The following is a 27,194-nucleotide window of genomic DNA, read 5'->3' on the forward strand; positions in this document are numbered from 1 at the left end:
TCTCCTGATGCTTACACAGTAATACTCTGGAAAAATTGTGGGTTTATTCTTGGGATGAGATTATCGTAGCTCTGCCCACGTCTGGGCAGGACGGGGCACAGAGGGTGCTGAGAAGATGCTACTTAATTCTGTTGTGTTTCTTTATGTCTTCCAGGACTTGCAGTGAATGGAGGAGGACACTTTTTGCTAGAGATTTAACTTGTCTAAAGATATCGAGGTAAGAGAATTTTTCCTTCCTACAATCCCATGTGTTCTTTACAGGCATGATTTAATTGTTTAAATAGAGTTACAGTTGTCTTCTCTCGTTTCATTGTTAATGTGTGATCACCTGAAATTGGAACAAGGCCTGAAATTGGAATAAGTCTGCTGTCTTTGTATAACAGTTTTACCAGCCCTTAACCTGATTGTATTAGAGAAAAAGATGTAAGAGCTTTCACATATTAGTGTTTGATCATTCTCTTTTCCTACTGGAGGTAGGAAAGGTAGAAGAATGGATGTAATAAAGCAATATGTGGGCTTTCATGTTACTTCTTGAGTTCATTCTAACTACTATATAAAATTCTGATTCTTCTTTGTAAATGCAATGTGTAATAGTGACACTGCATTCTGAAAAAATGTACTTTGGTGTTTTAATTTTTCAAATTTTTTTTTACTAATATAAAATCCAAAATATCCCATGTTGTGAAAAAAATCTCCAGTGCTTGCCAATGGATTCAATTCCAGTTTCATATTAAATATTATTAAGACTTGAGCAAATTTGCAGAACAGGCTTACAGCAGCTCCTTAATTAGGTTTGTGTTTGAAGATGTATTTTGATAATTTAAGAACAATAATTACAATTTCCTTTAATCTCTTGGAATAGACGAGTACTATAACATTTTCTATCTTTATACATTGCCCATTTTTTTGTTTTCATTTTCTGTTGTACCAGTTAATCTTCAAAAGTAACTTCAGATTGATAAGAGGCTTGAGCAGAATGTCCAACAGGGGGCTGGTGTGATTTTGAGGGACAAATTTTTGGACGCTCCATGTCACAGCCAAAAGCTGAAATGCAAGAAACTCTCTACATTTCAGTCTTGTGATGGTTTGGGGAAGAATCAGAATGGTGGATCCTGGCACAGTGAGGTTTGTTGATTCAGCACAGGGAGGACGTGGAGCTATTGGAATAACAGGAGGCACCAAAATGATCGTAGGGATGGAGCAGCTCAGCTATGAGGAAAGGCTGGGACAGCTGGGATTGTTCAGAAAGCAGAGGACTCCGGGGTGGCCTTACACCCTTTCAACACCTGAAAGGAGCCTGCAAGAAAGATGGAGAGAGATTATTTACAAGGGCCTGGAGTGGCAGGACAAGGAAGAATGGCTTCAGTGACAGAGAGTATATTTGATTAGATATGAGAAAGAAATTGTTGCCTGTGAGGGTGGGCAGGGCCTGGCACAGGTGCCCAGAGAAGCTGTGGCTGCCCCTGGATCCCTGACAGTGCCCAAGGCCAGGTTGGACACTGGGGCTTGGAGCAACCTGGGACAGTGGAAGGTGTCCCTGCCCATGGCAGGGGGTGGGACCAGGTGAACTTCAAGGTCCATTCCAGCCTTGGCCATTCTATGATTCCAGCAATAGGAAGTGCCCTGAAATTTCTTTCAAGGCAGTTTAGCAAGACTCAGCTTGTGCAGAACTGTACCACATTTTATTTCAAGCTTAAATGCCTATTCACGTGGTTGTTGATGGAGGCAGCTACTAGTAATATTTAAAACCAAAGCAATAATTTTAACTGTTATGAGCAACACAGAAGACACTAAAAGCACCAGGGGTGAATTGATGAAAGTGAGGTGATGGAATTTCTAGCTTTTGTTTAGTTATCATTTTTCTCCGAGGCTGGATAATTATGACATTGTATATAGAGAATGGAAGTGTTCTTTGGGAATTCAGTCTGTATCATTAATCTAGGTATAACCCTAATCTAGAATTAGAAACCAGGTTATGCAAAATGACAAAGCCTGGTTCAGAATTAAATTTTCTGCATTTCAAGGTCATCATGTTTTCATGCTGGGGAGAGAACTGACTGTTGACTTTCTCCTACTGAGTGATTGCATTCTTTCTGCTATGTTTCTGGTCTCATTTTAAATAGGTGTTAAATGTCAACACTTAAATAAAAAGTATTGCTGGAGAAATCTTTTTCCCAGAAAAGTAAATTCAAATGTTGACTGAAAAGTTATGGTTACAAAGTCCGTTAATTGGTATTCTGTGGCAGGCAGGGTTATCTGATGAGGATTGTTATTGTTTGAGAGTAGCGAGTTTCTCTGGATTCAGAGCGAGTAATAAGCTGTCTGTCATTGCAGTCTTTCTCTGAGAGCAGTCATGCTTTTATTCTCCTTTGTCCTTACTTGAAGTGCGACTGTGTTCCGGACAAAAGGGAAAACAATCTCCTGTTAGCAAAGAACGGGAAGCTTGAGCCTGCACAGAGCCCGCGTGTGTTGAGGGATTGAGCATTGCCCCTTCCTGGTGGTGTACTTTTGCCTCTCAGCTCCAGGTACAAACAGCTTCACCCTCTGGAAGCGCTGCTTTCCTAGCATAGCACCAAAATGAGCTGTTCCTCTGCTAAATTGTGTGGGTTTCCATAAGAATACAGTGCTTGTCTCCTACCTTCCAGGCTGTAATGGTATAAAAATTACCTCTGAACATAAATGCCACAGACTTAAAGTGAACGTAATTGCCACAGACTCGTCAATAAATTTGTATGGCCACAGTCACCTTAGGGATGTTGTTGGGAACTTCACAACCATGGAAATAATTACTTTGTTATGTTCTCAGAACTGCTTTTTAACAGGAGAATTAACAGCTGCTTCATTTGATAAAATAAAAGGAGGGATTGAGGTCAACCTCCTGCTTCCTTGTGAAATGTTGCGTTGATCTGCTGCAAATGTTTTTCCAGTGGGAATACTGTTAGGTGTTTTATGGGTGCATTTTTATGTATTTCTATCAAAGACAGTTGGAGAAGCAAAGACAATGGGGTCATATCAGGAGGACAGGTGAGCGAACAAGTGCTGGGGCTCTGGGATTGTAGGAGTCAGTGCAGGATCTGTAGGAAAGGCAGTCCAGAGATCTCCAAGTATTTTGTTTAAGAGTGAAACAGCAGATGGGCCTTCACATCAGGCCCCCCATGATAGTTACTAGTGGTCAGGCGTTTGTGAGGAAACATAACATCAAACAATTAATTTTGTTGTTCTAAAGCCTGTTAGAGAACTCTGTTTAATAAACTTTTAATTGCTTAAAGACCTCTAGGCAGGGTTTAGTGCTTTTAATACCTTCGTTGTTTTCCTATTTCCAAATAATCCTAGAAGTTCTTGGCAAGCTCGCTAGGTCTCAACAGTACTCTTTTCATTCCTAAAGTTCCTGGAAATACTTAATCTCTAAACTTAATCTCTAAATTGTGCTCCCGTGTGTTCAAATGTGCACAGACCAAGCTCGTAAATATACATTTCCTTTGACTTCAGAGTTATTGTAATCAGTTATTCCCGCCGCTGTGGTGAGTCAGAGTGTTCTGGGAGGCAGAATTTAATGGATTTGATCGTCATGAAGTTCATGGAGCTTCTGCCGCTTCCTGACAGTTCTCGGTGAAGACTGTGGCCATCCCAGTCCTCCTGTGAGCATCAAAGTACAGTTTAAGCTTTCTTTAGTCCTCGTCATCAGGCTGTCTCTCAAAACACCCTCTGGAATTTCAGGGCAATTTAAAATAAGGATTCAGGTTAAACTTTGAATAATTAATTTGAGGAGCATGAAAAGTTTCAGCTTGGTAGCAGTTACAGGCAAACGTGGAACACATCTGTTTGCAATACCCATTATACATGGAGTAAATGCTTGAAAGTTAAGCCCCGTTGTGTGTTTTGTTTGCATTTTTCAATTTATTTCATTGTGTGATAATTAGTTTTATAAATCTGTCACTTGTGTAAAAAAAGTCCTTGTTATCTCTTCCTTCCTGAAGCTTCAATGCTCTTTGAAAACAGTTCACTAATTTATGAAAAGTTAGGGGGTTTTTTTGTTCAAAAAATGTTCATTTGGGCTTTACATGTTGGTAAATCCTGAAAACTAATATTCAGAAAGGTTCCTTTTTCTGGCATCTTCATATAGGATCCTTGTTACACACACTTCTTAATTTCTACTGTAGTGAGTTCAGCTTCCCTCATGAAATCAGCTCATCTTGTGCTACCAGGAACCTTTGAAATAGAATGTTTTACGAGTACCAAGGTTTTCCATTACATTGCACAACTGCATATATTTTCCATCAATGGACTTTTGGTTTGGTTGTGTTTTTTTTTAAGTGACCCTTCAAAAACAATTTTCTTTCCTTTGTTCCTTTGGGGAATTCAGGGAAGGTATACTGAAGGAATGTGGTGCCTCAGGATTGTCTGAGATGGACAGAAGCTGATAAATAAAGGAATAAGCACTGAGATTCTCATTGAAAAATGTGCTTTAATTGAAGTTTACAAATACTTCTGCTTTATAACATGATAAATGTTTATAACATTATTATTATTATTTTTATTTATAATATTATGTTTAATCTATTAACATAATGTATTGAGAGTTCTTGAACACTCCATAGTGTATTCTGCTGAATATTAAGAAGGTTCTGGAAGTAAATTCTGTCTTAATTTGCTGCTGCCTGATCCAGAGAGTGAGGTAATGGGATCTCATGGGCTGGCACAGGCTTGTACTTCAGTTTTCAACTACAAATTCATATCCAAGGAGGCAGCTGACAGAATGGTTGACCCACCTCCGATTCCAATTTAGCAAGATGGTATTTTTATTTTTTTTCTTTTTTTTTGGAGGGGGTGAGGGAGGGGGGTTGTCTTTTTCAGCTATTCAGTTAAAGCTCTGCTGTTGCCACACTCTGGCTATGCTGCTGATACCTGTGTGCACCATGTGCTACGCAGCAAGCCTGACTGCTGCACAGGGCTGTCTCCTGGCTGAGATTGGGTACACGGATAAAGAGCTCTGTTTCTACTAACGTGTTTGTTTGTAAGACCAAAATGTTTACAGTAATTTTATTTTCTACGACAAGTTTTTGTAATGCTCGTCCCTCTACATAGGTATTTTTATTGCAGAGGTGAGGAAGGAACTGAACACTTAAGGGGAAATCAAATTCTTAAGAGATGTGCATTGCACACATGACTTAGGATGCATTCCCTTCCTCCTTTTGTAGTTAGAAATTTGTCTTATTGGAGAAAGCACAGAATTCTAATATTAAGATATACATTTAATAACTTCTCACACTGATGTGCTTGAAATTTGGCAGCAATGTTTGTACAACTCACTGGACATCAAACACACTTTTGAACAAGAGCTTAGCTTTGCTAATCAGCTTTATAGAAAATAAAATTTTATTTTTAGTACGGTGATCAGAGAGGAGGAGAGTACAGGGGTCTGGTTGTTCTACTGGTGGTATATAGGCAGAAAAATTTGCTTTGATTTTGTAGTTCTGTGTCTGACACACAATATCTCTGTAAAAAGAAGCAAAACTGACTTCTGTGGGCTGTAATAATATGTAGCCACCCAAAACATGAGGTGGTTTTTGGAGCCTGTCTACAAACTCTGTCTTAAAATTAAGAAAATACTGAATGAAATAGGCCTTAGTCATCCTAGAGGATTTTATGAGATGTCACTGACTTGTTCAGGCTTAGCATTTGGTGTAAGTTTGCAGCTTGCAGAGCTCAGTCTGCCTCTACCCCCTCCATTTTGTGTTTTTTTCCTCATCGTATTTGTACTACTGCCTTCTCACGCTCCAGAAACTTATTATTGTTTGTGTATTTCATTGAAACTTAGATTTGTTGGAAGATCAAACAACATGTGGCAGTGTCTGGACATTAACCAGGAGATTCTTGAGCTGTTTTTTTTCTAAAAATGCTGTGTAGGAGATTATACCTTTTTTAGTCATCTGCTGATACTGTTTGGAGACTTGTACTCATGCAGTGTTTTCATTTTGTTTGGTAAACTTAAAAATGACAAGATAAAGGGAAAATCAAGTGTAGTATCTCTTGGTTGTCCAAATTCTTGCCACAGACATCCTGTGTCATTGGGGGTGTGAAGGATCCCCATCACATTCCTCCAGCTTTTGCTTCTGACAGAGCTGCTGCTGATTCTGAAGAAAGGCATTAACCTGGGCTGTGAGGTACATGAAGGAGTTCACGGTATAGGATGAAAAATTGTCTGATCCAGCTCCTCCTAATACTGTAATTCTGTTTGCTGTTTAATGCTTCTAATTCCATGAACTAATACGACCAACAGGATTTTTAATTTAGAGTGCTTATTCTTAAATATTACTTCTGGCTTAGTGGTGTTGGCTGAACAGAGGAAGAGCGGTGACCATGTTTGCTCAAAGCCACAGAGAGACACAGTTGTGTGTGAAAATGAAAGCTAGCAGCTGATTTTGGTCACCTGCTCCTCTGTGTTGTGAACACCTTAACTAATCAGGATATAAGGATATAGGAGTGCTTAGCTTAGAATACATCAATATTGTGTGTGAGCTACAATGAGGAACCATGCCAGGAATTGCAGCTAAAGTAGAGTCACAGAATTACTGAGTGGTTCAGGTTGAAGGAACCTTAAAGACCATCTAGTTCCAACCCCCTGCCACGGGCAGAGTCATCTTCCTGTAGTCTAGCAGTCCCCTGAGAGTATGGAATTAGTCCTTGGGATATCCCTTGTCTGGTAACGCAGGGTCTTTAGGCAAGACATCAGTTCTCTCTCTTGTCTGGGGTTCTTAGGAGCAAATTCATGGCGACCCTGGCTGTGCCCTAGACAGAGCCTTAATTCAGCCCTAGTACCAGCACAGCACTTCCTGGCCCTGTTGGCCACGTGCAGGATGCAGGTAAATACAATTATTAGCAAACTATCAGGCTCACCTTTGGCATGGCCTAGGCCCAAGCTAGGTGACTTCTTTGACAGAATTTGGTTGAATGCAGTTTTAGCTCAGCACTGGTGGCTTAGCTCTTCTCAGTTCTCTCCACAGTGCATGCCAGCATGGGGAAAGTCTCTAAACAATTGTCTGTGTACCCAGATGGAATTTTTTTTGATCGTCATGTCAACAGTGGGATGCTCTGAAGGGGACCTAAGCCTCATTTAGGAGCCTTGCGAATGAGCCTGAACACCAACTCCTTGTGTTTTGGTGGTGGAAGGGTGCCGGGGATGCTCAAGTGATTCATAAATGCAAAGGATTTATGAATTTAATACTCATTCATGCATGCATACAGACTCCCAGATCTGTTTGTGGAATTTGGCAAGTGAGTGGGAACTTGTGTCAGGAAAGGCTTCAGTTGCTGTCATCCCTGTGTGCTTACTGGGGCTTGGGATGTGTGTACTCTGAGCTGCTGCCCTGGAATGCCGGTGTCTCTCGGTAAGTGAGTAAATCATATTCAAAGGACTTTCAGTGGCTTTAAAAATACATACAAAGCTCTTTGAACTGTCCTCTATTGTATTATCAGAATTGAAAGTATCAAACAAATGTGAAGAAATGCAAGATGGCATTTACTGAGCATCCTCCAAGAGAAACCAAATATTGTTAAGGGAAAAAAAATTCGTTACTTTTACAAGCTGAATGTGTTACCTTGTAACTATGGAACATCATATGTCCAATAGAAAGAAAATTGATTTATTTTATGTACTGATCAAAGACTCTTTACAATTATTTTGGTCTGGTTTGAAATGCTTTTGTTGTAGGTGTTTTGATGCTTTACGTGCTTTAGTAAGAGGCTTTTCCCCAGCACAGGCTCTCAGTGTGCCTGGTGATCCCAGACATTCTTATCTTCAGCAGTACTCAGACAACTTTTCTTTTTCCCCCCCAAGAAATATACAGCAAGGAAAATATAGGGGTAATGTTTATGTTCGATTTTTTGCATCAATTACTCTGGGTTTGAGTGATTTGTCTCCTCATGACAATTTATTCAACTTGCAGGAGAATTTGGCAGTCAACCAGCCCAAGAGCCGCAGAGCATCTGGAGTCATGGTTGGTGTCAGCAGGATTGATTTTCTAAGCAACAGGAAGGGCAGCAGCTCCTTCTGATGGGTTTGGTTTTAATAGTGATGGGAAACGGAGGCAGTTTGCTAAATGCTGTGGCTTTCCCACTTCTGTGTGATAATAAATTATTTGGTAAAATAGGTTGGCTCTACCAGCAGCACTGGAATTGTACCTGGAAATAAAGCCCGGATAACTTGAAAGCAAACTAAATGGTAGGCTTTATGTGGATGTTGTTGTTAGGAATTGTATTGGCAAAATAGTTTTTCATCATTTTATCTTGGTTTTAGCACTTCTTTACCTCTTCTCCATAATAGCTTCCTGTTGTCCAAATGGGACCATTGATTTTTTATGTCTGTTGTTCTGCTTTCCATAGTGTTTGCAATAAACCAAGTGGAACAGGATCGCCATGTTTCGAAACAGTCTCAAAATGCTTCTTACAGGAGGGAAGTCAAACCGCAAAAACAGGTCCAGTGGTAAGTAATCGTCACCTCGTCGTGCATGTGGAATGTGGGCACTTTTGAAACCATTCCTTTTATATGTGTTTTGGTCTTAGCAGGACTTTCTTCTTGTTAATGAACAGATGTACTCAGCTGACGATCTTGTAGACTCCAAACATCATTGTACTTCATTTTAATATTGTGATGTGCTTTTAATTTGAAACTGTATTTATATTTATTTTAAAATGTATGTAAACCATCATCAGGTTTTATTGTGGAGATGAGATGCAGGGAAAACCAAATGAGAGTTCTATGTAATCTTGTAGTAAACAAGAATCAAGGTTCACATTTCATTTATGGGAAGTAATAATTTTTCTTTTTCTTCTGAAATGTCTGTGATAACTTGTGGCAGTAAAACCTGCTTAATTGCAGCCAAAATTTCTGAGAGCAGCAGCAATTTCTTTTAAGCTTTTATTTTTAAAGAGGAGGGAGGAAGAGGAATGGGAATAGTTGAAATTGAAGGAGAAATTGCCCAAGTTTAATAATTTATGTCAATTTCGTTTTTCCACCATCTCAGGAGAGGAGTTTACAGTTAGTATTGGTTCATGTGGCTTGGCCTGTTTCATCCATGATATTTTGGGAGATAGTAATTGTAAAACAAAGCATTACAGAAATATTGATAGGCTTTAAAAACATTTTTATTTAACTTTCATAGTTTTTTCCAAAAACTGAGTGTTGGCAGAATAAGAGCTTTTAATTAGATCTTTCATTTTGAATTTTAAAGCCATCTGGCAGCACACCTTAAATATTTTGGGATATGGTGTCTATTTGTGCTCGTGCATCCGTGTTAATGTGGATATTTATGTTATGGATGTTTATATGGATGTTCTTTGAGAAACCGGAGGTGAGGATGAAGAGACGCAGTGGTGGTAAAGGCAGTGGGAAAATGGGCTGTTTTCCCTCGGTTTAAGCAAGTTGTTTAGTGTTTCTCACACTGCTAGAATTTGGCCATTGTTATTGGCTTCCTGTCTATGTTGTATTTGGGGAAGGAGAGTTGTGGGGCTTTGCTGTGGGGCAGCACTGATGCCTTAGGCATCAGTGATCTCTTATTCCAGTGTCTGGTGACAGTTGCGGGGTGTTGGTCTATCCTGAAGGCGCTTGCCCTGGGAAGTTCAAGAGTGCATCGTGGTGTTGTAGTTGGTGTGGATCTCAAAGCAGGGAAAAGTCTGTTTTGCAAAGGCACCATGTGCATTCAGGCCTGAAGTGGTGGCTGTTCATTGCTTTTATGGAGAAGATTTCCTTACCATGGGAACTTCTCAGTGTCTTGTGGTAGGAGTGGTTAGTGTGAGGGAGATGCCTGCATGAAAAGACAGGTTTGGGGAAGACGTGAGCAGATGGCTCCATCCTCTTGTGATTTGTGTCACTTTTACTGTTTGAAAGTATAAATCCTTTGATGATACCTTTAGGAAACCATACACAGACAATTCACCTTAAGTTGTAATTTCTGTACAAAGCCCTCTCTTTGTCAGATGTGCTGCTAACAGGCCGTAGTATTCCTTTTGGCTTATCTCCCAGAAGCAATATTAAAGATTTTGTACATGCCAAACTCTGCAAATACGTGTTTCTTCTTTTGTGAATGAAAAATGTCAGTTCTGAAGTACTGAGATTTGACAGTGGTTTTGGGCAAAGCAGAAGAGATGGGTTTTCTTATTCATGTACTGAAAAAATAATACGACAGAATTGAATTGATAAGGTTCTCTCTAATGCCTAGTGTCTGTACTGTATGTTTAATTTACTGCAATTCTGCCCTTGAAATAAGTTGCTTTTTTGAGAAGTTTTGTTTGGCATTCTTCAGGGCAAGAGAGGGAACGGGAGAATGAGATGCTCAGGTTTGTTATATTGTTTGTGACTAAGCGGCAAACATCCCTGCACTGCATAACAATTTTTCAGATAGTTGTTAATCTTCCAAACTCTTACATGATATTAGATTAATTCCTTGCTGCCTAGATTTTTTTAAGACGAGTATATTTAAGTCTGTATTTCTTTGCAACACACTGAAGAAAAGAATCAGTAAATCTTCCATGTACATTTCTGTGTCACATGCAGTACTGTAAGCCTGAAACTTGCTATATTTATTTGCTTTGCAGTTCTGGCAAACTACAGTTTTGATACTTTAAAAGCAGATTAAAAAGGACACAATTTACCTAATAATATACGAAAGGGATTTGTCACCCTGTCACTGACAGGATCTTGATGAATCCTCCGATCCCCTTGAAGAAATCCCAGAATGGCTTGGGGTGGAAAGGAATTTAAATGTCTAGTCCCATCGTCCTCCTGTGGGCAGGGACACCTTCCACTATCCCAGGTGGCTCCAAGCCCCATGCATCCTGGCCTTGGATACTCCAGGGATCCAGGGGCAGCCACAGCTTCTCTGGGCAACCTGTGCCGGGGCCTGACCACCCTCACAGTAAATGCAACTGTCTTTCAGCAGCTGGGTCCAGGTGTTGCATTCTTTTGAACATTTTCACATGGTCAGTGCTGTCCTTCAGGTCCCTCCAACAGTGTTGTCTTCACTTGTGGGTTTTGTCTTGGCAGTTTCTATAGGGACATAGGTGGGACACTTCAGGTTTTGGATTTTTTTCTCATTCAAGTGCTCTAAAAAGATTATGTGTTTATTGAAATTTTTATTTTTTTCCCTCATTAACATGATTTAGAATGCTAATTAGATGAAAATTAAGCTTCCCTGATGGTTTTGGTGCTCTCATTTGCTGCATGACCTTAGAGCTACACCCATCTCTGAGAACTGTGAACAAGCTCTAAATCCTAAGGTCCATGTTGGGTAAATCATCTGTTGGCTTCAGGTGTGCTGTGTACTGAGTCTGAGTCTCGTGGGCTGATGGCAGCCCACCCAGATGTCTCTGAAATTGCACTGTGCCTTCATTTCCTACACTCCAGTCATCTTGCATTCCAGTGTGGGAATAAACCTTTGAAGCAGGGTTAAAGGTATTTCGTTGTTTTCTTGGGGAATCCAAAGGAGCACCCTGGCCTTTGCAATTCCTGTGCTTTGCTGCGTCTTTCATTTGCAGTAGCATTCGACAGACAGGAGCAGTGGAGTCAGGGTAATGATTCCTAGAAGCGATGTGGTTCTCGATTAAAAGAAAACTGGTAGTGATAGCAGTGAAAAGCCTTCTTAATTTTCCTTCTTTAGAAACTGCTGAGCAACTTCTCTGGGAACCGTGGTTAACATTTATTTTACCTCAGCCAGGGTGGGTTTTCCTCTTTGGTGCTCGATGGTGTTGTGATTCAGGAACACACAAAATATTTATAAAAGAAGAATACAATTACACACATCTGAATGTATAGTTACGTACACTACTACCAAATTAAAATAAATTAATTTCTACTACAGCATCAGCCTAGGTAATCTCCTGTGATCAATTCTGGGTGTCTGGGTGTCCTTTCAGAGCTCCAGTGCTGGGATTTCAAAGTATGTGCTCTGGACACAGAGTGCTCAGTGCACATGTGTGTGCACATACTTAATGTCTTGTCTTAAGAAAAATTCCCCTGTGACTCAAGAGCACTCAGGATGGTTTACATTAATGCCTTGAGGACCCAATATGCCTGCAACAGTGTTTTGATTAGGTTGGTTTTTTTCTGATATAAATGGATATTCCACAAAGCTGCCAGATAGCAGCATCTCTGGTGCTGAAATGGGATCTCAGTATAGTTGCTGATTATCTTTGTTTTTCCAGTGTAAATTAACTTAGAGATGCACAGACATACAAGCTTTCTGATCCGTTTATATCCGTAGCTATATTATGTAAGATGTGTTTCTTTTAAAATGCAAAAGGACTGTGTTTTTCTCCATCCTGTTATTCCTTCTGGGTGAAGATCCAGCAGGATTGTTGTGGCCAGAGCCCTATGGCCAGGGCAAGCAGGTGTAATAACCTGCAGATAGGCAAACCTGCTGCTGCTTCTAAGAGATGTTTGTGGCTTCTTCCCCACTAATTCAGTTCTTCCAGGGCAGTTCTGTTCTCTGAATCCAGAGACTGAGGTTTTCTGTTGTTTTCACTTGTTTTTATCAAGGACCTGTCTCATACTTATCTGCAGTTTTCTTGCTTTATTAATCATTCCTTGGTCTGGGTGTATACTGAAGTAGTGCATATCAAATCAGTGCGCTTGTATTCATTCCAGTATCCTGTTAGGGAACTAATTCCATGTAATGGATCCAGTCATTCCACCTATTACAGTTTTCCTTGTTCTTTTCCAAGCAGATGGACTATTTCCCTCTTACATTATCACATTAAATTAACGCTGCTGTAAGAGTTTGGATTCCCTCTAGAACCTGGTAAAATTCAGCTGCAAAACTGCACATTTTCTTTGGCTTTGTGTTTCGCATTGCTTTGTGAGGAGAAGCCCAAGAATTTGTGCTGTTTATTTCTGACAGAGATAAATGTAGCCTTAAGCAAAAGAAAAAAAATGGGGGGGGGGGTGGAGACCCCAAACCAACAAACCACCACAGAAAGAACCCAAATGAACAAACAACACTCCCCGCACACACAGAAGAAAAAAAACCCAAAACAAGGCAAGTACTCTAAAATCTGAGTATCTGAGGCATGCAATCCTTAGCCCAAAGGGTCTTCTTTTCCCGTCTGAGTTAGTTAGGAATTACATCTTGCTTGTTCTTAACTATAAAATGCATGATTTTTATCTGGAGCTTCCCAGCCAGGAGCCTTCCTGTCATTCAGAATATTTTTGGTGCAGAGTGTTAAAAAATTTCTTCTTTCCTGGTTCACAGAAGACCCAATTACTACTCACTTCCAACATATTTATAGGGTTTTTTGGAATCTGCCACTTCATATTTTAATTCCAGGACTGAAAGGGCCCCTGTCAAATGCTCTTCTCCTTTGATTCCTGCCTTTCAAAGATAAAAGGCATTTCTATGAAGGTCTCATTCCTGCTTGACCAGGTCTCTGTGCAGTTTCTGATCTATCTGATCTTTTGTGGAAGTCTGAGGATAACTTTTAACCCTGAAGAGTTTGAGGGTCACAATTGTTTTTTTCAGTTTCATTTCTGAAATAAATTGCTGAGTGATGAGATCCAGTCAATGGGTCCTATAGATGTCAGGTAGCTTAATTTAAGAAAGTGTTAGAAGTGAGGTATTAAAAGACCCATCATGTATTATGGTCCTGAATACTGGCTGTATCCACACGTTCAAGGTATTCCATCCAAATAAAAATGCGGATCCTGTCCTTCCACAAAAATGGCAGGTTTTTCATAAATCCATTTTTAAACAACGTGCGAGTATGTTGACAAAGCCTCTCACCAGAGTAAAGTTTGTCCTTCAGTTTGTTTAAGTATGAACTGACCTTTCCTGAAAGTTGGTTTTGCATTTATGTAGTGCGGTGTTCTCCTTCTGAAGAAGGCAGTATATCAGGAAGATTTATATGTACACAGGCATGCTGTTTGCTTCCTAGGATTCTGATTTATTTGATCAAAATATGTCTTGTTCATGTACCAGACTCTCAGACAAATAGAAGATGTTTGGACATTGAAGCTTCTGCTTCTCTCCTGCACTACTATTGTAGAGGGAATTTTAGCAGCCTATATTGGAATAATATGTGTTTATTTCCTTCTGATTCACAAATACCGGACAAGATTTTTCCATGTGTGACCATCGCCAACTCCTAAGAACATGTGCAGAGCCAGAAGGTCCCCCCTGAGCCTCCTTTTCTTCAGGCTGAGCCCCTTTACCAGCTCCCTCAGCTGCTCCTGGTGCTCCAGACCCTTCCCCAGCTCCATTCCCTTCCCTGGACGTGGTCTTTCTTGTAGTAAGGGCCCCAGAAGTCAGGACACAGGACTCGTGTTTTGGATACAAAAACAAGTGGGATTTTGTGGTGGTACTCCCATTTACTGACAGATTTGTGCTGAAATATTGGTGCTTTACTGGGGCTGAGCCAGTAGATGGAGCAGGCGTTTTCCATCAAATCCCACCGAAATTCCTGTGCTGATGTGCAAAGGAGATGAAGTTGCATCTTCCCACATCTAATGACCTTGTCTTCTCTTATTCGGCATAAAAAAGCTATTCTCATATACAATTCACTAGCCTCAAAAGGAAATAATATCAATTTGAGGGATTTGTTCAGCCAAACTGTTGTAAAGTGGAGTGTGCTTTCCAGAATGTCTGAGGAAACCTTAAGGATTTGCATATCTGTAATAGTTTAAAAATCCAATCAAATCTTTTAAGAAAATAAGGTTTATTTCAGTGAATTCAACATTTTCACCTGGAAAATCAGTAAGAAATCACTGAGATATATAATAACTTGGGGATTCTCTGCTGGAGGAGGCCTGGCTCCAGGAACAAACTTGGATTCCTTCCCTTAAAGCAGGATTTAAACAAAATCTGTAATCTATTAAAAAGGATTTTTTTGTTTTTATACAAGCAATCTAAAGTAATATTTTGCACAATTTTAGAAACTTACTAAGTATCGAATGTTTCTAACTGAATAAATTGTTTTAGAAATATTCAACCATATGCATGTTGATTTTGCCATTTTACCTCAGTGTGTTGAATATATAATATGTTTTCTTGTCATCACACCTTGACCTGTTACAAAAATAAGCAACATCTTCATGTGCAGGAAAGAGAATTAAAATGGAGAAAAGTCTAAGCTAAATACAGCATCAGAGAATGCCAGAATGGTTTGGGTTGGAAGGGACCTTAATGCCCATCCAGTCCCACCCCCTGCCATGGCAGGGACACCTCCCACTGTCCCAGGCTGCTCCAAGCCCTGTCCAGCCTGGCCTGGGCACTGCCAGGGATCCAGGGGCAGCCACAGCTGCTCTGGGCGCCTGTGCCAGGGCCTCCTCTCACACTGCAGTTTCCTAAGTTCTCACAAGAAGGAAGGGATCTTACGGAGCAGGCTGTGAGGCTGAGTACTGGTTCTGTGCTCCTTGAGCAGAACACTTTTGGATTTAAACAGTTGAGTACCAGCTGCAGATGTTCTCGTGTTCACTCATATAGTGTGGTAGGAGCATTCCCAGACAAAATGAAACAAACCCTACTGTACTTAGTGTCTGTTACCCAGCTCAATTTTCAGCACACTCTCCTCGATGTAATTAATCCCTGTTAGTCTTGACATGCCTTTACTTAAATCTCTGCCCAAGAGGTGAGATTTTTTCCATATTGCATTTTTCCCCAGTTCCTAAAGATAAATATTATTTATATTCAGTGTTACTTGTCCCTGGGAAGTGTTAGTGCAGATTCTTACAGTTGTTTATTATATTGACAGGTGTTGAATCCGTATTGATCCATTTTAGGATTTTATTTCAGGTATGATTACTGTTTTTATTTTTGAGGGATTTTTACGATCAGCACTGTATATGTGAAGTGCTTTTCCAAGACATGCATTCCACTTGGTTCACATAAAGCATTTCTTGGCTGCAAGAAGTACCCGTGCCAGGTGTAAGGCATGACTCTGGAATTCCATCATGAAATTCTCTTTTTGGAGTTGCAGTTGCCCTTCCTTTTTTCCTTTTTTTCCTTCAGGAAGAGTAAATGTCTATAACTTACTAATACTTTTAATGGAAAATCCATATTTTCTTTGTGAGAGGATTGACTTTTAAGCCGCACCTTTTCAGGAGTTTCTTCCCTTCGGCCTCTTCTACTGCTCGCACAAACTTCTCCTCTCAGCATGTCTATGAGGACTCTTTTTTTTAGTATCAGATATATTTTTAGACAACTCATGGATAATTTTTGCTAGAGCTTCCATCTATAACTGACCTATTTGAAGGAATTCTGGAAATTTTTGCTGCAAGATCTTCTGGAGTGGGAGGATTTATGTTTCCTTTTATATAATTTTCTTTTTGAGAATGAGATCAATATAGCAGCCAACCCATATTCTCTAAGCATGCAAAAAACCCTCAAAACCTAAGCAAGTTATGGACATGATTTTATCAGAAGCTTTGATAAGGTGTCTCGATCTCAGCAGAACATACTTTTTGTCATCTAAATAGTTTTGAAAATCTTCTTCAGGTGAATTCAGAATGATTATCAGCCATCACTTATCCTCTGAGGCTCTGTTACTGATTTGCTGATAGACAAAACTAATCTGTTGAACTGGACCTTTGGACCATTTTTAGAGTAAAAAATAAAGTTCATAAATTATTTCATGATTCCAACATGCAGATTTAAAAAGAGGCTTTTAATTTTTATATGGGGGTTTCTTTTGTTATGATTTCAAGTGACACAGTTTAATTGTATACTAAATACAGTCTGCTTTCAACTTATATTAAACCACTTTCTTTCCCTGATACCACAAGAATTAATAGTGCATTTAAATTATTTTTTCATCGTATTGTTCTTATCTGATTTGTATGATTGAGTCATTTATTTGCCTAATGTGACATGGGAAGCTCCTTTTTGTCTCTCAGTCCAGCTGTCTGTATTTTAGTTACATAGTTATGGTGGTTTTAAAATTAATGAATGAAATACAGTGTATAATTTCTAAATATTATTAGCAACACAATTTTTTATTCCATATATGTTGCCGCTGAAGATGAACAGATCACACGGACACAGGTCGAGGTGTGGTGAGAGAAAAAAAAGAGTTTATTTTTCCCCCCAGGATTTATAGGCTTCTGACCACAGCCAGGGATTGGATGGCCAGGATAACACTTTCTCACAGCACTGGCCATGAGAGATGTCCATCACAACACGTGTAACAGAAAGAATGTACACATATCTATGTTTACAGTTACTGTCCTGGGAAAGTCTTTAGAAAACTATGTTAGCAAGCTCAGAAGCTGAGTTTTCAGGGCGACATCTCACCCTTTTCGGTTTAATAAAAAGAAAAGAAAAAAGAAAAATGAACAAAGAAACTAGCAACATTATAAACAATCCAAATAATAAATAATAGAAAAATACAATACTCCATACAATCAGAAGGCTGTAATTTCAGGGTGATATCTCACCCTTTCGTTAGTACAAAAAAAAACTTTTTTTTTTTTTTTTTAAAACCCAGAAAAACAACAAAACTCAAAAAAAATAAATGAAACAAATGTCCAACATCAACACCTGCTTGTGGATGGCTCTCAATTTGGTCACGGAAGCAAAAGCCATGGCCAAACTGAAAGGTGCCTGGGAAAACATATGAAATGCTATGACAGCAGCCTGTAATTCCATCAATTGGGCTGATCCAGCCCCATTACTCTCTAAAAAAAACAAACTAAAAAACAAAACAGCGACATCAATGGAAAGATTAATGTAATAAACTTGAGGAGCAGAAACTGCTCACAGAACCTCCTCCAGCATCTACTGTGCCTGTAAGGTCAGTGTCAGAGGTGACTTTAAAATCAGAGTCCCCCTTTAATAGACCAAACAAGGGAGACAGTTCTGTCGTGGTCAGTCCCATATAAGGACACAACCATGTGAAAGTCCATTAATATCTGGACAGCATTCATGCGGTGTCTGCACTGAATGCAAAAAAAAAAAATTGCACCTCCAAATGCAGGACTGTTTGTCCCAAAATCATTTTTGACCCTCAAATAATTTCAGGGAGGTTGTAGAGACAAGCAGCAGGAAACTGCTTGCAAACTCCAGAGTGGGCTAGAGCCCCATATCATCGGCAAATGCCGGCAAATTTTGCATGCCTTACGGCAAAATCTCCATTGATATCTCTGCGTGGGCTCAGCATTAATGATAGCTGGCACCAGAAAGACAAATTTCGGTCTGTCATCGGGATGCAAAGGAATTGCAAAGAACAATCCTTCAGATCCACAATGAGGACTAGCAAATCAACAGGAAATATGGCAGGTGAAGGCATGTTAGCCTGCAACATCCCCATGCTTTCCATCATAGCAGTAACTTTCTGGAAGTGTTGTAGCAACCTCCATTTCCCAGACTTCGTCTTGATACAGAAAACAGGAATGTCCCAGGGACTGGTTGAAACTCCAGATCACTGTGATCCAACTGTTCCTGCATCAGGTCACGGAGGGTGACCAGTCTATCATGAGAAAGGAAAACAGAATCTGCTGAACAAAGAGTCAGTCTCTAGTTCTTCTTTGTGTTGAATGTCTCAGCATCGGGTCCAAGGGTCCATCAGCAAACCAGACAATCGTGATGTCCATGCCAGTGTCAAAACCCACGGAAGCTAATCTCTGACAGCATCTCACCAAGGATGGACAGGGTGCAGACCCATTCAGGATGATCCCTGGCTGTCAGAACAGCAGTCCAGTGACCCAGGGAGGTCCAGGGAACCCGAAGCCACCATCTCCCCGCAGCTGGTTCTCAGCGCTGCGAACACAAGACTCAAAAGGCACAAGGTGAGCAAATCTAGGAACAGGAGGCAGGAGTGTGGAACCCATGGCAGAAATGCACCCCAGGAAATTTGAATCAACGTCCCCTAGGTGAACAATGATGCCTTGAGCAGTGGTGTTCAACCATGCCACAAGAAGAGCACTCATGCCCTCACCCACCGGACCAAAGCATTCGGAAGCACATGGAATGCCTGATATGCTCAGCTGCACAGTCATCTTACAGGAGGACAAGGTCCATAGGCCAGCTGAAGAGGCTCCAGCAGCCTGGGACCCCTGGCCCGTCAAGGCCACCGACTTCTGTCCCGCCGCAGCACCACCGGAGCCAGTGGTAAACAGCTCAGGACCTTGGTCTGCCACAGCCGCAGGAGGCGACGGGGGAGGCCTGGCTCCAGCCGCAGGCTCGGGCCATGCCCGGGAACCCGAGGCGGGGGGGGCTGAAGGCAGCTCGGCACAGCCCGCTCCCGGCGCGGGGGGGAACCGGGGCGCCGGTAAAGGCACAGCCGGGGAAGCCGCAGCACCGTCCCGCTCCGCTGCCAGGGAACAACCCGGGCTCGCAGGACGGGAATCCGGCAGCACAGGGCCGGCAGAACCCAGCCCCGCGTCCGCAGCACCCGCAGCACCCGTGCCCCCGCCCCACGAATCCGGCACGGGGCCCGGGCCCGTTCCGTCCCCCACCGCGGGGCAGGGCACGGCCCAGCTGCAGCACGGACATGGGACGGACCCCGAGGCATCCCCCGGGGCCGGCACCACCCCCGTTCAGGCACCCCCTCATCGGTCTGTGCCTGGAGGGCACGCGGAGGCGGCGACCCTGCCCCGGGCTTCCACCGCCGCGGCGCGGGCCGAGGAGGGCTTACACCCCCCGGGTCCGCGGCGCCCCGGACAGCCTGCCGGCAGGGATCCAACCCCGCCCCGGACAGCCTGCCGGCAGGGACCCAACCCCGCCCCGGGCCCACACCGCCGGGGTGCGGGCCGAGAAGGGATTACACCCCCGGGGTCAGCGGCGCCCCGGACAGCCTGCCGGCAGGGATCCAACCCCGCCCCGGGTTTACACCGTCGGGGCGCGGGCCGATGAGGGCTTACACCCACCGGTCCCGCGGCGGCCCCGTTCAACCCGCCGGGGGCCCCGGCGATCCTAGGGGAGCCGACCTCGGGACCTGACCTCAGAAAGCCGCACCTTCGCCAGATCCCCAGCAACCGGAGCACCCGGGGCTCATAACCGACCAGCAGAGCCTCGATCAGGGAACCGCCTACAGCGTCCCAAGCCGACTGAGAAAAAATCGCTTCAACCACAGGGAAAAACCCCTCAGTTTTCCCGTACTCACACAATTGCTGAAAGTCAGCATACGAAACATCAATTCCTCTCTGATCATGCACTGCACGCCATATCTCCAAAACCAGGCCCTCCGTAAGAGAGAGCCCAAAACCATCCATAGCCACAGGCTAGACAGTACCCTGTAACACACGCGCAAGACACGGCGAGGTCACCAGATGTTGCCGCTGAAGATGAACAGATCACACGGACACAGGTCGAGGTGTGGTGAGAGAAAGAAAGAGTTTATTTTTCCCTCCTGGATTTATAGGCTTCTGACCACGGCCAGGGATTGGATGGTCAGGATAACACTTTCTCACTGCACTGGCCATGAGAGATGTCCATCGCAAGACGTGTAACAGAAAGAATGTACACATATCTATGTTTACAGTTACTGTCCTGGGAAAGTCTTTAGAAAACTATGTTAGCAAGCTCAGAAGCTGAGTTTTCAGGGCGACACATATATATTTGTAATGAAGTCATCTTCCCACATCAAAATAAAAAAATAAAAAAAAAAAAGAAAGGGTTGTTGGGTTTGATTTACATACTCAGTATAGGTGTCTCTGGATAAAAGAGTCACTTGATGTTAGTAGAAACAAGGATGCCACTTTTTCTGTATGATATTGGTGAGATTAATTGTAGCCCAGATTAGAAGTACCGGCTTTTTTCCAGTGAGAAATAACAGCTTCTGCAATGATGAAGGTACAGATCTGTGTCCCTGCTACCGGAACGAACTTAGGATTCATTGTGCTCCAGAATAACTCAGATGTTGGTGTATATGATTTCTGATTTCCTGTACATGCCAGGGAAGAAATCCATTTGTACTCATGTCTGAAATACCTGGGCAGGAATGTTGACTGCGTCTCTTGTAGGAATAGGACATAAGTTAATAAATTTATTATGACAAGGGTGTTTTTGTGCTGTGGTTTTTGTACAAGCTGCCAACACAGTAAGACCTTAATTTCAGTTTAGGCTTTGAAGTACTGCAGCAATAAAAATGAACACAAATATACTTGCAGAGGCAATTTTTTTTTTTTTTAAATGTCCTCTAAGAAGCCTTTTGGCCTCTGACCACTGGGTTGTTTGGTTGTTTTTTTTTCCTTTCGGTTTGTTGTTTCTTGGGTTTTTTTCCTATGGATTTTCCTAGCTACTGAGCCTTATGCGGAGCTAATAGAGGATATGCCACAAGAAGACAATGGATTTTTGCATTTTGAAGTCCATTTATCATTGAATTGCAGAGTGGTTTGGGCTGAAAAGGACCTTAAAGCCCATCCAGTGCCACCCCATGCCATGGGCAGGGACACCTCCCACTGTCCCAGGCTGCCTCCCAATGTCCAGCCTGGCCTTGGAAGCTTGCAGGGATCCAGGGGCAGCCACAGCTGCTCTGTGCAGTCTGTTAGGAAGTGTGTCTGTTGTCATGCACAGTCCCAGCAAGTGACAATGCTCTGCTCCTAAAGAGAGGAAGTTTTTGCCATAAAAATGTAGCAGGAGGAGGTGGAGGAAAATAGTGCCAGCTTTTGGAAGGCGCTGAGGTATTTTAGCATCGCATTCGCTGATGATTCCCTGGATCTGTGTTAGAGCTGCCTCAATAAACCAAACAAATCCATAATTCCTCTGTCCAAATGACTTTCCTCGAAGACACAGGAACTTGGACGATAAATGGATGGACTTCAGTATGTTTATGAATTGCCAAAGCCTCTTAAGCCAAATTGCTACTTGTACCAGCCACAGCGTGGGCACAGGACCTGAGCAGTGCTGGGTGCTGGAGAGGTACCTCAGTTGCTGTGTCCAGTTCTGGGCCCCTCATGGCAAGACATTGTGGGGCTGGAGCATGTCCAGGGAAGGAAATGGACCTGGGGAAGGCTCTGGAGCCCCAGGAGCAGCTGAGGGAGCTGGGAAAGAGGCACAGCCTGGAGAGAAGGAGGCTCAGGAGGGCCCTTCTGGCTCTGCACAACTCCCTGATGGGAGGGACAGCCAGGGAGGGGCTCGGGCTCTGCTCTCAGGGAAAACAGGTACAGGAGGAGAAGGTATGGCCTCAGGCTGGGCCAGGGAAGGCTCAGGTTAGACATCAGCAGGAATTTCTTCTCAGAAAGGGTTATCAAACATTGGCAGGAGCTGCCCAGGGTGCCGGAGGTGTCCAAGGAACAGCGACATGGCACTCAGTACTCTGGGCTGGGGACAAGGTGGGCATCGGGCACAGGTTGGACTCGCTGATCTTGGAGGTCTTTCCCAACCTTAATGATTCTGTGCTAAGGGATTCGTTGGAAAGTGATTGGGGAGCTGGATTTTCATGATACGGTGATTAATAACCCAGGTCTGTGCTATAGTTCCGTCAGTAAAAATATTCCACCCTCAACACCCACAGACATTCCTGCATCCCTCCCCTGCACCCTGATACTCCCACCAGGGAGTTGTTTTCATGGGGGTAGATGTTTTATTCTATTAGTAATTTAATGCAGTTCTCTAAAATTTTTAATTATCATAATAATTCATATCATATTGATTTTAATCATAACACTGCAATAATGCTATTTCTAACCATAACACCGACTTTTACCACAATACTAATTTTATAAAAACAACGGCGACAATAATAATAGTTTTATAATAGAATTAATTATAGCATAATAAGAATTTGTGATGGTGGTGCATATTGTTTTCTGAGGCAGAAAAATACTCACAAACTAAATAATCAGGAAGGACTTTTGATTAAAATAATTGTCTTCAGAACCAGACTGGGCTCCCTCTTCTCTCCTACTCTGGCTGGGGAACATTTTGCCCCTTTCCAGGCACATCTCATCCAGAGAGAGCAATGGGAAGATCATGTGGCACGTGTCATTTCTTACCAGGCTGGAATCCATCAGGAATGCTGAGAACAAGATTTGCAACTCCCTCTCCTACGCGGGCATCGCTGCGGCGGGTTCCAGGGTTGGACTCAGTACCGGCACCTGCAGCAGCAGTGCTGGCAGCTCCAGGATCCTTGTGGTGGGCTCTAGCCCCTGGAGCTGTTTGATTTATTTATTTTGAGGATTTTTTTCCCCTGTTTTGGGAGCACAATGGCAGTTAGGAGCCTCAACTCCAGACGCTGTGCCGTGCACACAGGGATGCTTCCGCAGGGATGCTGGGCTGGGCTGAAATCGGATCTGTCCCTAACAGCTTGACTGGCTTTGTGTGAGTCTTCCTCCTTTTCCAGATGCCATTTTGATACGATTTTGATGGATATAAACTATTGATTTATAGCTCTTACAGTGGAGTGTGCAACTGCCAGTTGCTGTGAGAGCAGCAGCACATCGAATGCAGTCGGTTCCTGCCGCAGATTCCCCAGCATGCGTGGAAGCAGCCTCACCCACCCTTGGATTCTTTTGCCTTAAAAATTGCTTTGTCAGATCAGAGATCTTGAGAGATGTTTAGTCATGGTATGGATTTTAAGGGCCTTTTAATTAAATAGGAAGCCAGAAATATTGGGCTGCTGGCATTTGATTTTGTATAAAGCTTGTTATGTTTGCCGTTAATGAGAATTACCTGGCAGGAGGTGCTGACAGAGGTGATGCCAGAGGTGCTGTGGGATTTACTGACATGAGATGTGCTGGTGCAGATGTATCTGGCTTCTGTTTGGAGCCCCCTCATACTAATTGTGGTGCTTTGTGCAGGGGATTTGTTTAGGAATGCTGAAGCTTTGAGATTTTCTTTCCCTGTCAGAACAGTCAGTTCAAGGAATCCCGTTGTGTGTATTGGGGAGGATTTGTTATGTCATTGCTTTAAATGGAGGACTGGTGGAATGGGGATGGGGTGAGGAGAGGAAACAGCAGTGCTTCTCAGACTTGGCTACAGCAGGAGAGGCTGCTCTGCTAATCCTGTGACTAATCACAATCTTTGAGATCCCTTAATCTCTTTTTAAGTTTTGGAGAGAAAGAGTTAATAGCCATGACTGTTTACTTTGTTCTTGCCACAGGCTCAGGCACTCAGAACCCTTGTCGGGTTTCTGACCTGTGTCCAGCATCCCAGATGGACTGATGGTGGACACTGATGAGACAGCAGCTTTCAAAAACTAAAATAATGTGTAAGAGTTAATGGAAAGATGTAAGAGTCAATATAGGGATTTTCTTAACACTGAGATTTTTTAAAAGATCACAAAAATTTTTCTCCCTTTCACAGTGAGAGGCAAGAGAATATGAATTACTGAGTCAGTATTTACTGTATTATTCACTTCCCTTATGGCATTTGACTATTTTCTTTTGCATGAGAACTTCTGTAAAGCTCCTTAAACAGGTTCATCTCAGTCTGATCTTTATTTTAAATTAACACAGATAGCTGTGTTCTCTAGCAATGATTTCACAACTGATTTACTTCTGGTGACCTCTTTTAGCTGTTGCATTGAAGGATTTGTCAATAACTTTGGTGTTTCACCACACTGGCAATCGTTACAGCAACTGAGTTGATTGAACTTCAGAAGTGATACTGTCCACAGATGTTGTCTGAATAGTAGGTCATGTCTATAAACAATGGCTATTGCTAAAGCAAATACTAACAGCTACCTAAAATCATGCATAAATAAAATAACTAGGAATATTGTTGTGAAGACAGTCCTGATGCACACACAGAGGTGGATGTAGATACAAGCACTTGGAAGTTCAAAAAATGTGAGAATTAATATTCCCTTAGAAACAGCAATCTCCTCTTTTTTGTGTGTACAGTGAGATAACTTCATAATTACGTGTGGTATTGTTCCCTGCTAACCTTGCCCCTCCACTGCCGGGAGCAGATTGTGCTCAACATTTTGATTTGTAGTGAAGAGAAAAAGAATGAACTAGTTCAGTTATTCAGGTCTTAACTGTGGCTGTTCCTTTCCATCCTTGGTTTCCCCCAAGCTCCACCTTTGCTGCAGCTGTATCAAATGCAGCAGTGGTTGTGTGCTGACTGAAGATTTGATATCTGCTGAGTCATCTGGTTTATTTTTTCCGTTCTCACCCACTAATTGCATTTTGGAAATTAATTTACCGTGAGCTTTCTTTCCCCCTTAATATGGTGTATAACTTGCAGGATGATCCATCCCAGACTCTCGACTCTTCTTCTCCTTCTCCAGCCCAGGGGCTTTGGTGGCCTCTTGTCACCATTTTGTGTCCCACCCTTGAGTGCTGGAACATTCTGGGGAGCAGGACCCCGCATCTGCTGCCCCCAGCCCCTCCATTGGCCATGGCTTGTTCTCGGGGCAGGGTTTGATACACCGAGGTAACTACGGCAGAGGTGTTGTCTTTCCACATGATCAGGGAGATTGATTCATAGAATCAGAGATCTCCGGATGGGTCGGGTTGGAAGGGACCTTAAAGTTCATCCAGTTCCACCCACTGAGCCCCATGTAGCTTGGTGTCAAGCACTTGCAAGGGTGATGGAACTTTCAGGGAGGGAGTTTGTCTTTTGCTGATGATCATGTGTCTTTGGATAAATACAGGAGTTTATTCCTGATTTTAATACTGGGACCTTTTTGTCTTTTGAAATGTTTAGTCTTTACAATTATTTTGCATTTGGATTTATGTTCACAGCTCAAAAGGGTTTTTGTTTTCTCTATGACTTAGAGGTTGTCTGTGGGGGCTCATAGCCAGGGGCCATTAGGGATGATAATGATTTCCTTGTGCACAGCCATGGCCAAACCAACACTGGGTGTTACTAGCAAAAATGCAGCCAGGGCTCTTTAATGCTGTTGACTGTAGGAAGGTTCAGTGCAGCTAGTTCCAAGCAGGTGTCTCCGGGTTACTAAAAGCTCCTATTGACATATCCCAGCTGTAGTTGTATTTGCAGTGTGACATCCTTCTGGCAACCAGAATGCAAAAGGGAACTGGGCAAGTGTTGTGGTCTGTGGCCTCCTTGGCAACTGGCTTATCAGGAGGGGTGCAGCTCATTTAAAATTAGGATTCTGGGCTGCTGTAGCCAGATGACCTTCACATGCAACTGCTGTGTCAGCAGGGAAGGATGCAAAGGTGACAGAAATGGCCTGGCTGGCTTCCGTTCAAGGTGCCTGAGCATTACTACAGGGAAACTGAAAGCTGGGAGCATTTCAGCAAGGGAAGAGGGAACAGAAGACCCTTCCTGGCCTGGGCTGTGGTTCCTCTTTTTCTAGGGTTGGGGGTAGACTGAAATTTTTAGTTCCCATTTTAGTTCTCCTCCTCTGCTGCAATTCACAACTTCCCATCCAGAAGCCAGACACAGCTCACATGTAGCAGGAGTTGATAAAGTCAAATTACGGCATAACAGGCCCCTCCAGCAAATAACCTTTATAGAGCTATCCACAGATACAAATATATCAAAATGCAGTTGTTTTTAGTGTCATCAAAACACATCAATGCTGAACTGACTGTTGAGTTTTTAAACAGCTATTTAAGAATTCAGTTATTTCAAAACTGTTTTTAAAGATTTTAAAAGCTTTGCCTTCCCCTGCCAGAGGAGGTAAGAACTGCTAAAATACAGCCTGCATTTGAAATCCCTGGGTTTGTTTTTTCCCAATCTGCAGAGCTGGGCTTCTTTTTGCTCTTAGCTGCCAGAGACTCCATGTACTCAAGCATCTAGATTGATGGGTGTATCTATTGTTTCTAATCTGGTCAGTTGATCAATGAAGAGCAGCCTGTAATTAATTGTATAATATTGTACACCATGTCCCACTCTGCATTTTACCCAGATGGATTTGGGATTTGTTAACTGTAGCTGCTTTCCTAAATAGTTTCAAGAGGATGTAATAAGGCGTTTTGTTCTTCCCAGCCTTGCTGGTTTTCAGCAGACAAATAATTTTAAAGGGACACAATTTAAAGTTCCATATTTCAAATACTTTTTTTTTTATTTTTTTCTGGATCTCTTTATTCCAATTCTTAATATTTTTATACTTTGACATAACAGTCCAAAGTGAAGGAACTCTTTGAAGATGCACAATTTGGTTTTTATCTCATTCAGATGTCTGTGGGATCAATAGGAGCAAGTATAACCTTCCTTCTATCCCGAGGACCTCATGGATTTCATTGCAGTGAGCTGGGGCAAAGGTGGAAGGAGCAGCAGAGTCAAGCAGCAATTTTCCCAGTATCAGTCTGCCAGAGGGACCTTCTGTCCTGCTGTTCCTTCCGAGATAGGTGATGGGAC

General features: G+C 42.5%; 1 protein-coding gene across 1 annotated transcript in view; it reads left to right on the forward strand.

Moving 5' to 3' along the window:
• TANC2 (tetratricopeptide repeat, ankyrin repeat and coiled-coil containing 2) overlaps positions 1 to 27,194 on the forward strand; it is a 161,556-nt gene that overhangs the window by 18,681 nt on the left and 115,681 nt on the right. The window contains exons 4-5 of the mRNA XM_058857940.1: positions 155 to 217; positions 8,383 to 8,482. Coding sequence (XP_058713923.1) covers positions 8,416 to 8,482 — 67 coding nt within the window. The 5' untranslated portion in view covers positions 155 to 217; positions 8,383 to 8,415. The remainder of the gene's footprint in view (positions 1 to 154; positions 218 to 8,382; positions 8,483 to 27,194) is intronic.

This window comes from Poecile atricapillus, chromosome 27 (assembly GCF_030490865.1).
Source record: "Poecile atricapillus isolate bPoeAtr1 chromosome 27, bPoeAtr1.hap1, whole genome shotgun sequence".
Classification (NCBI taxonomy): domain Eukaryota; kingdom Metazoa; phylum Chordata; class Aves; order Passeriformes; family Paridae; genus Poecile; species Poecile atricapillus.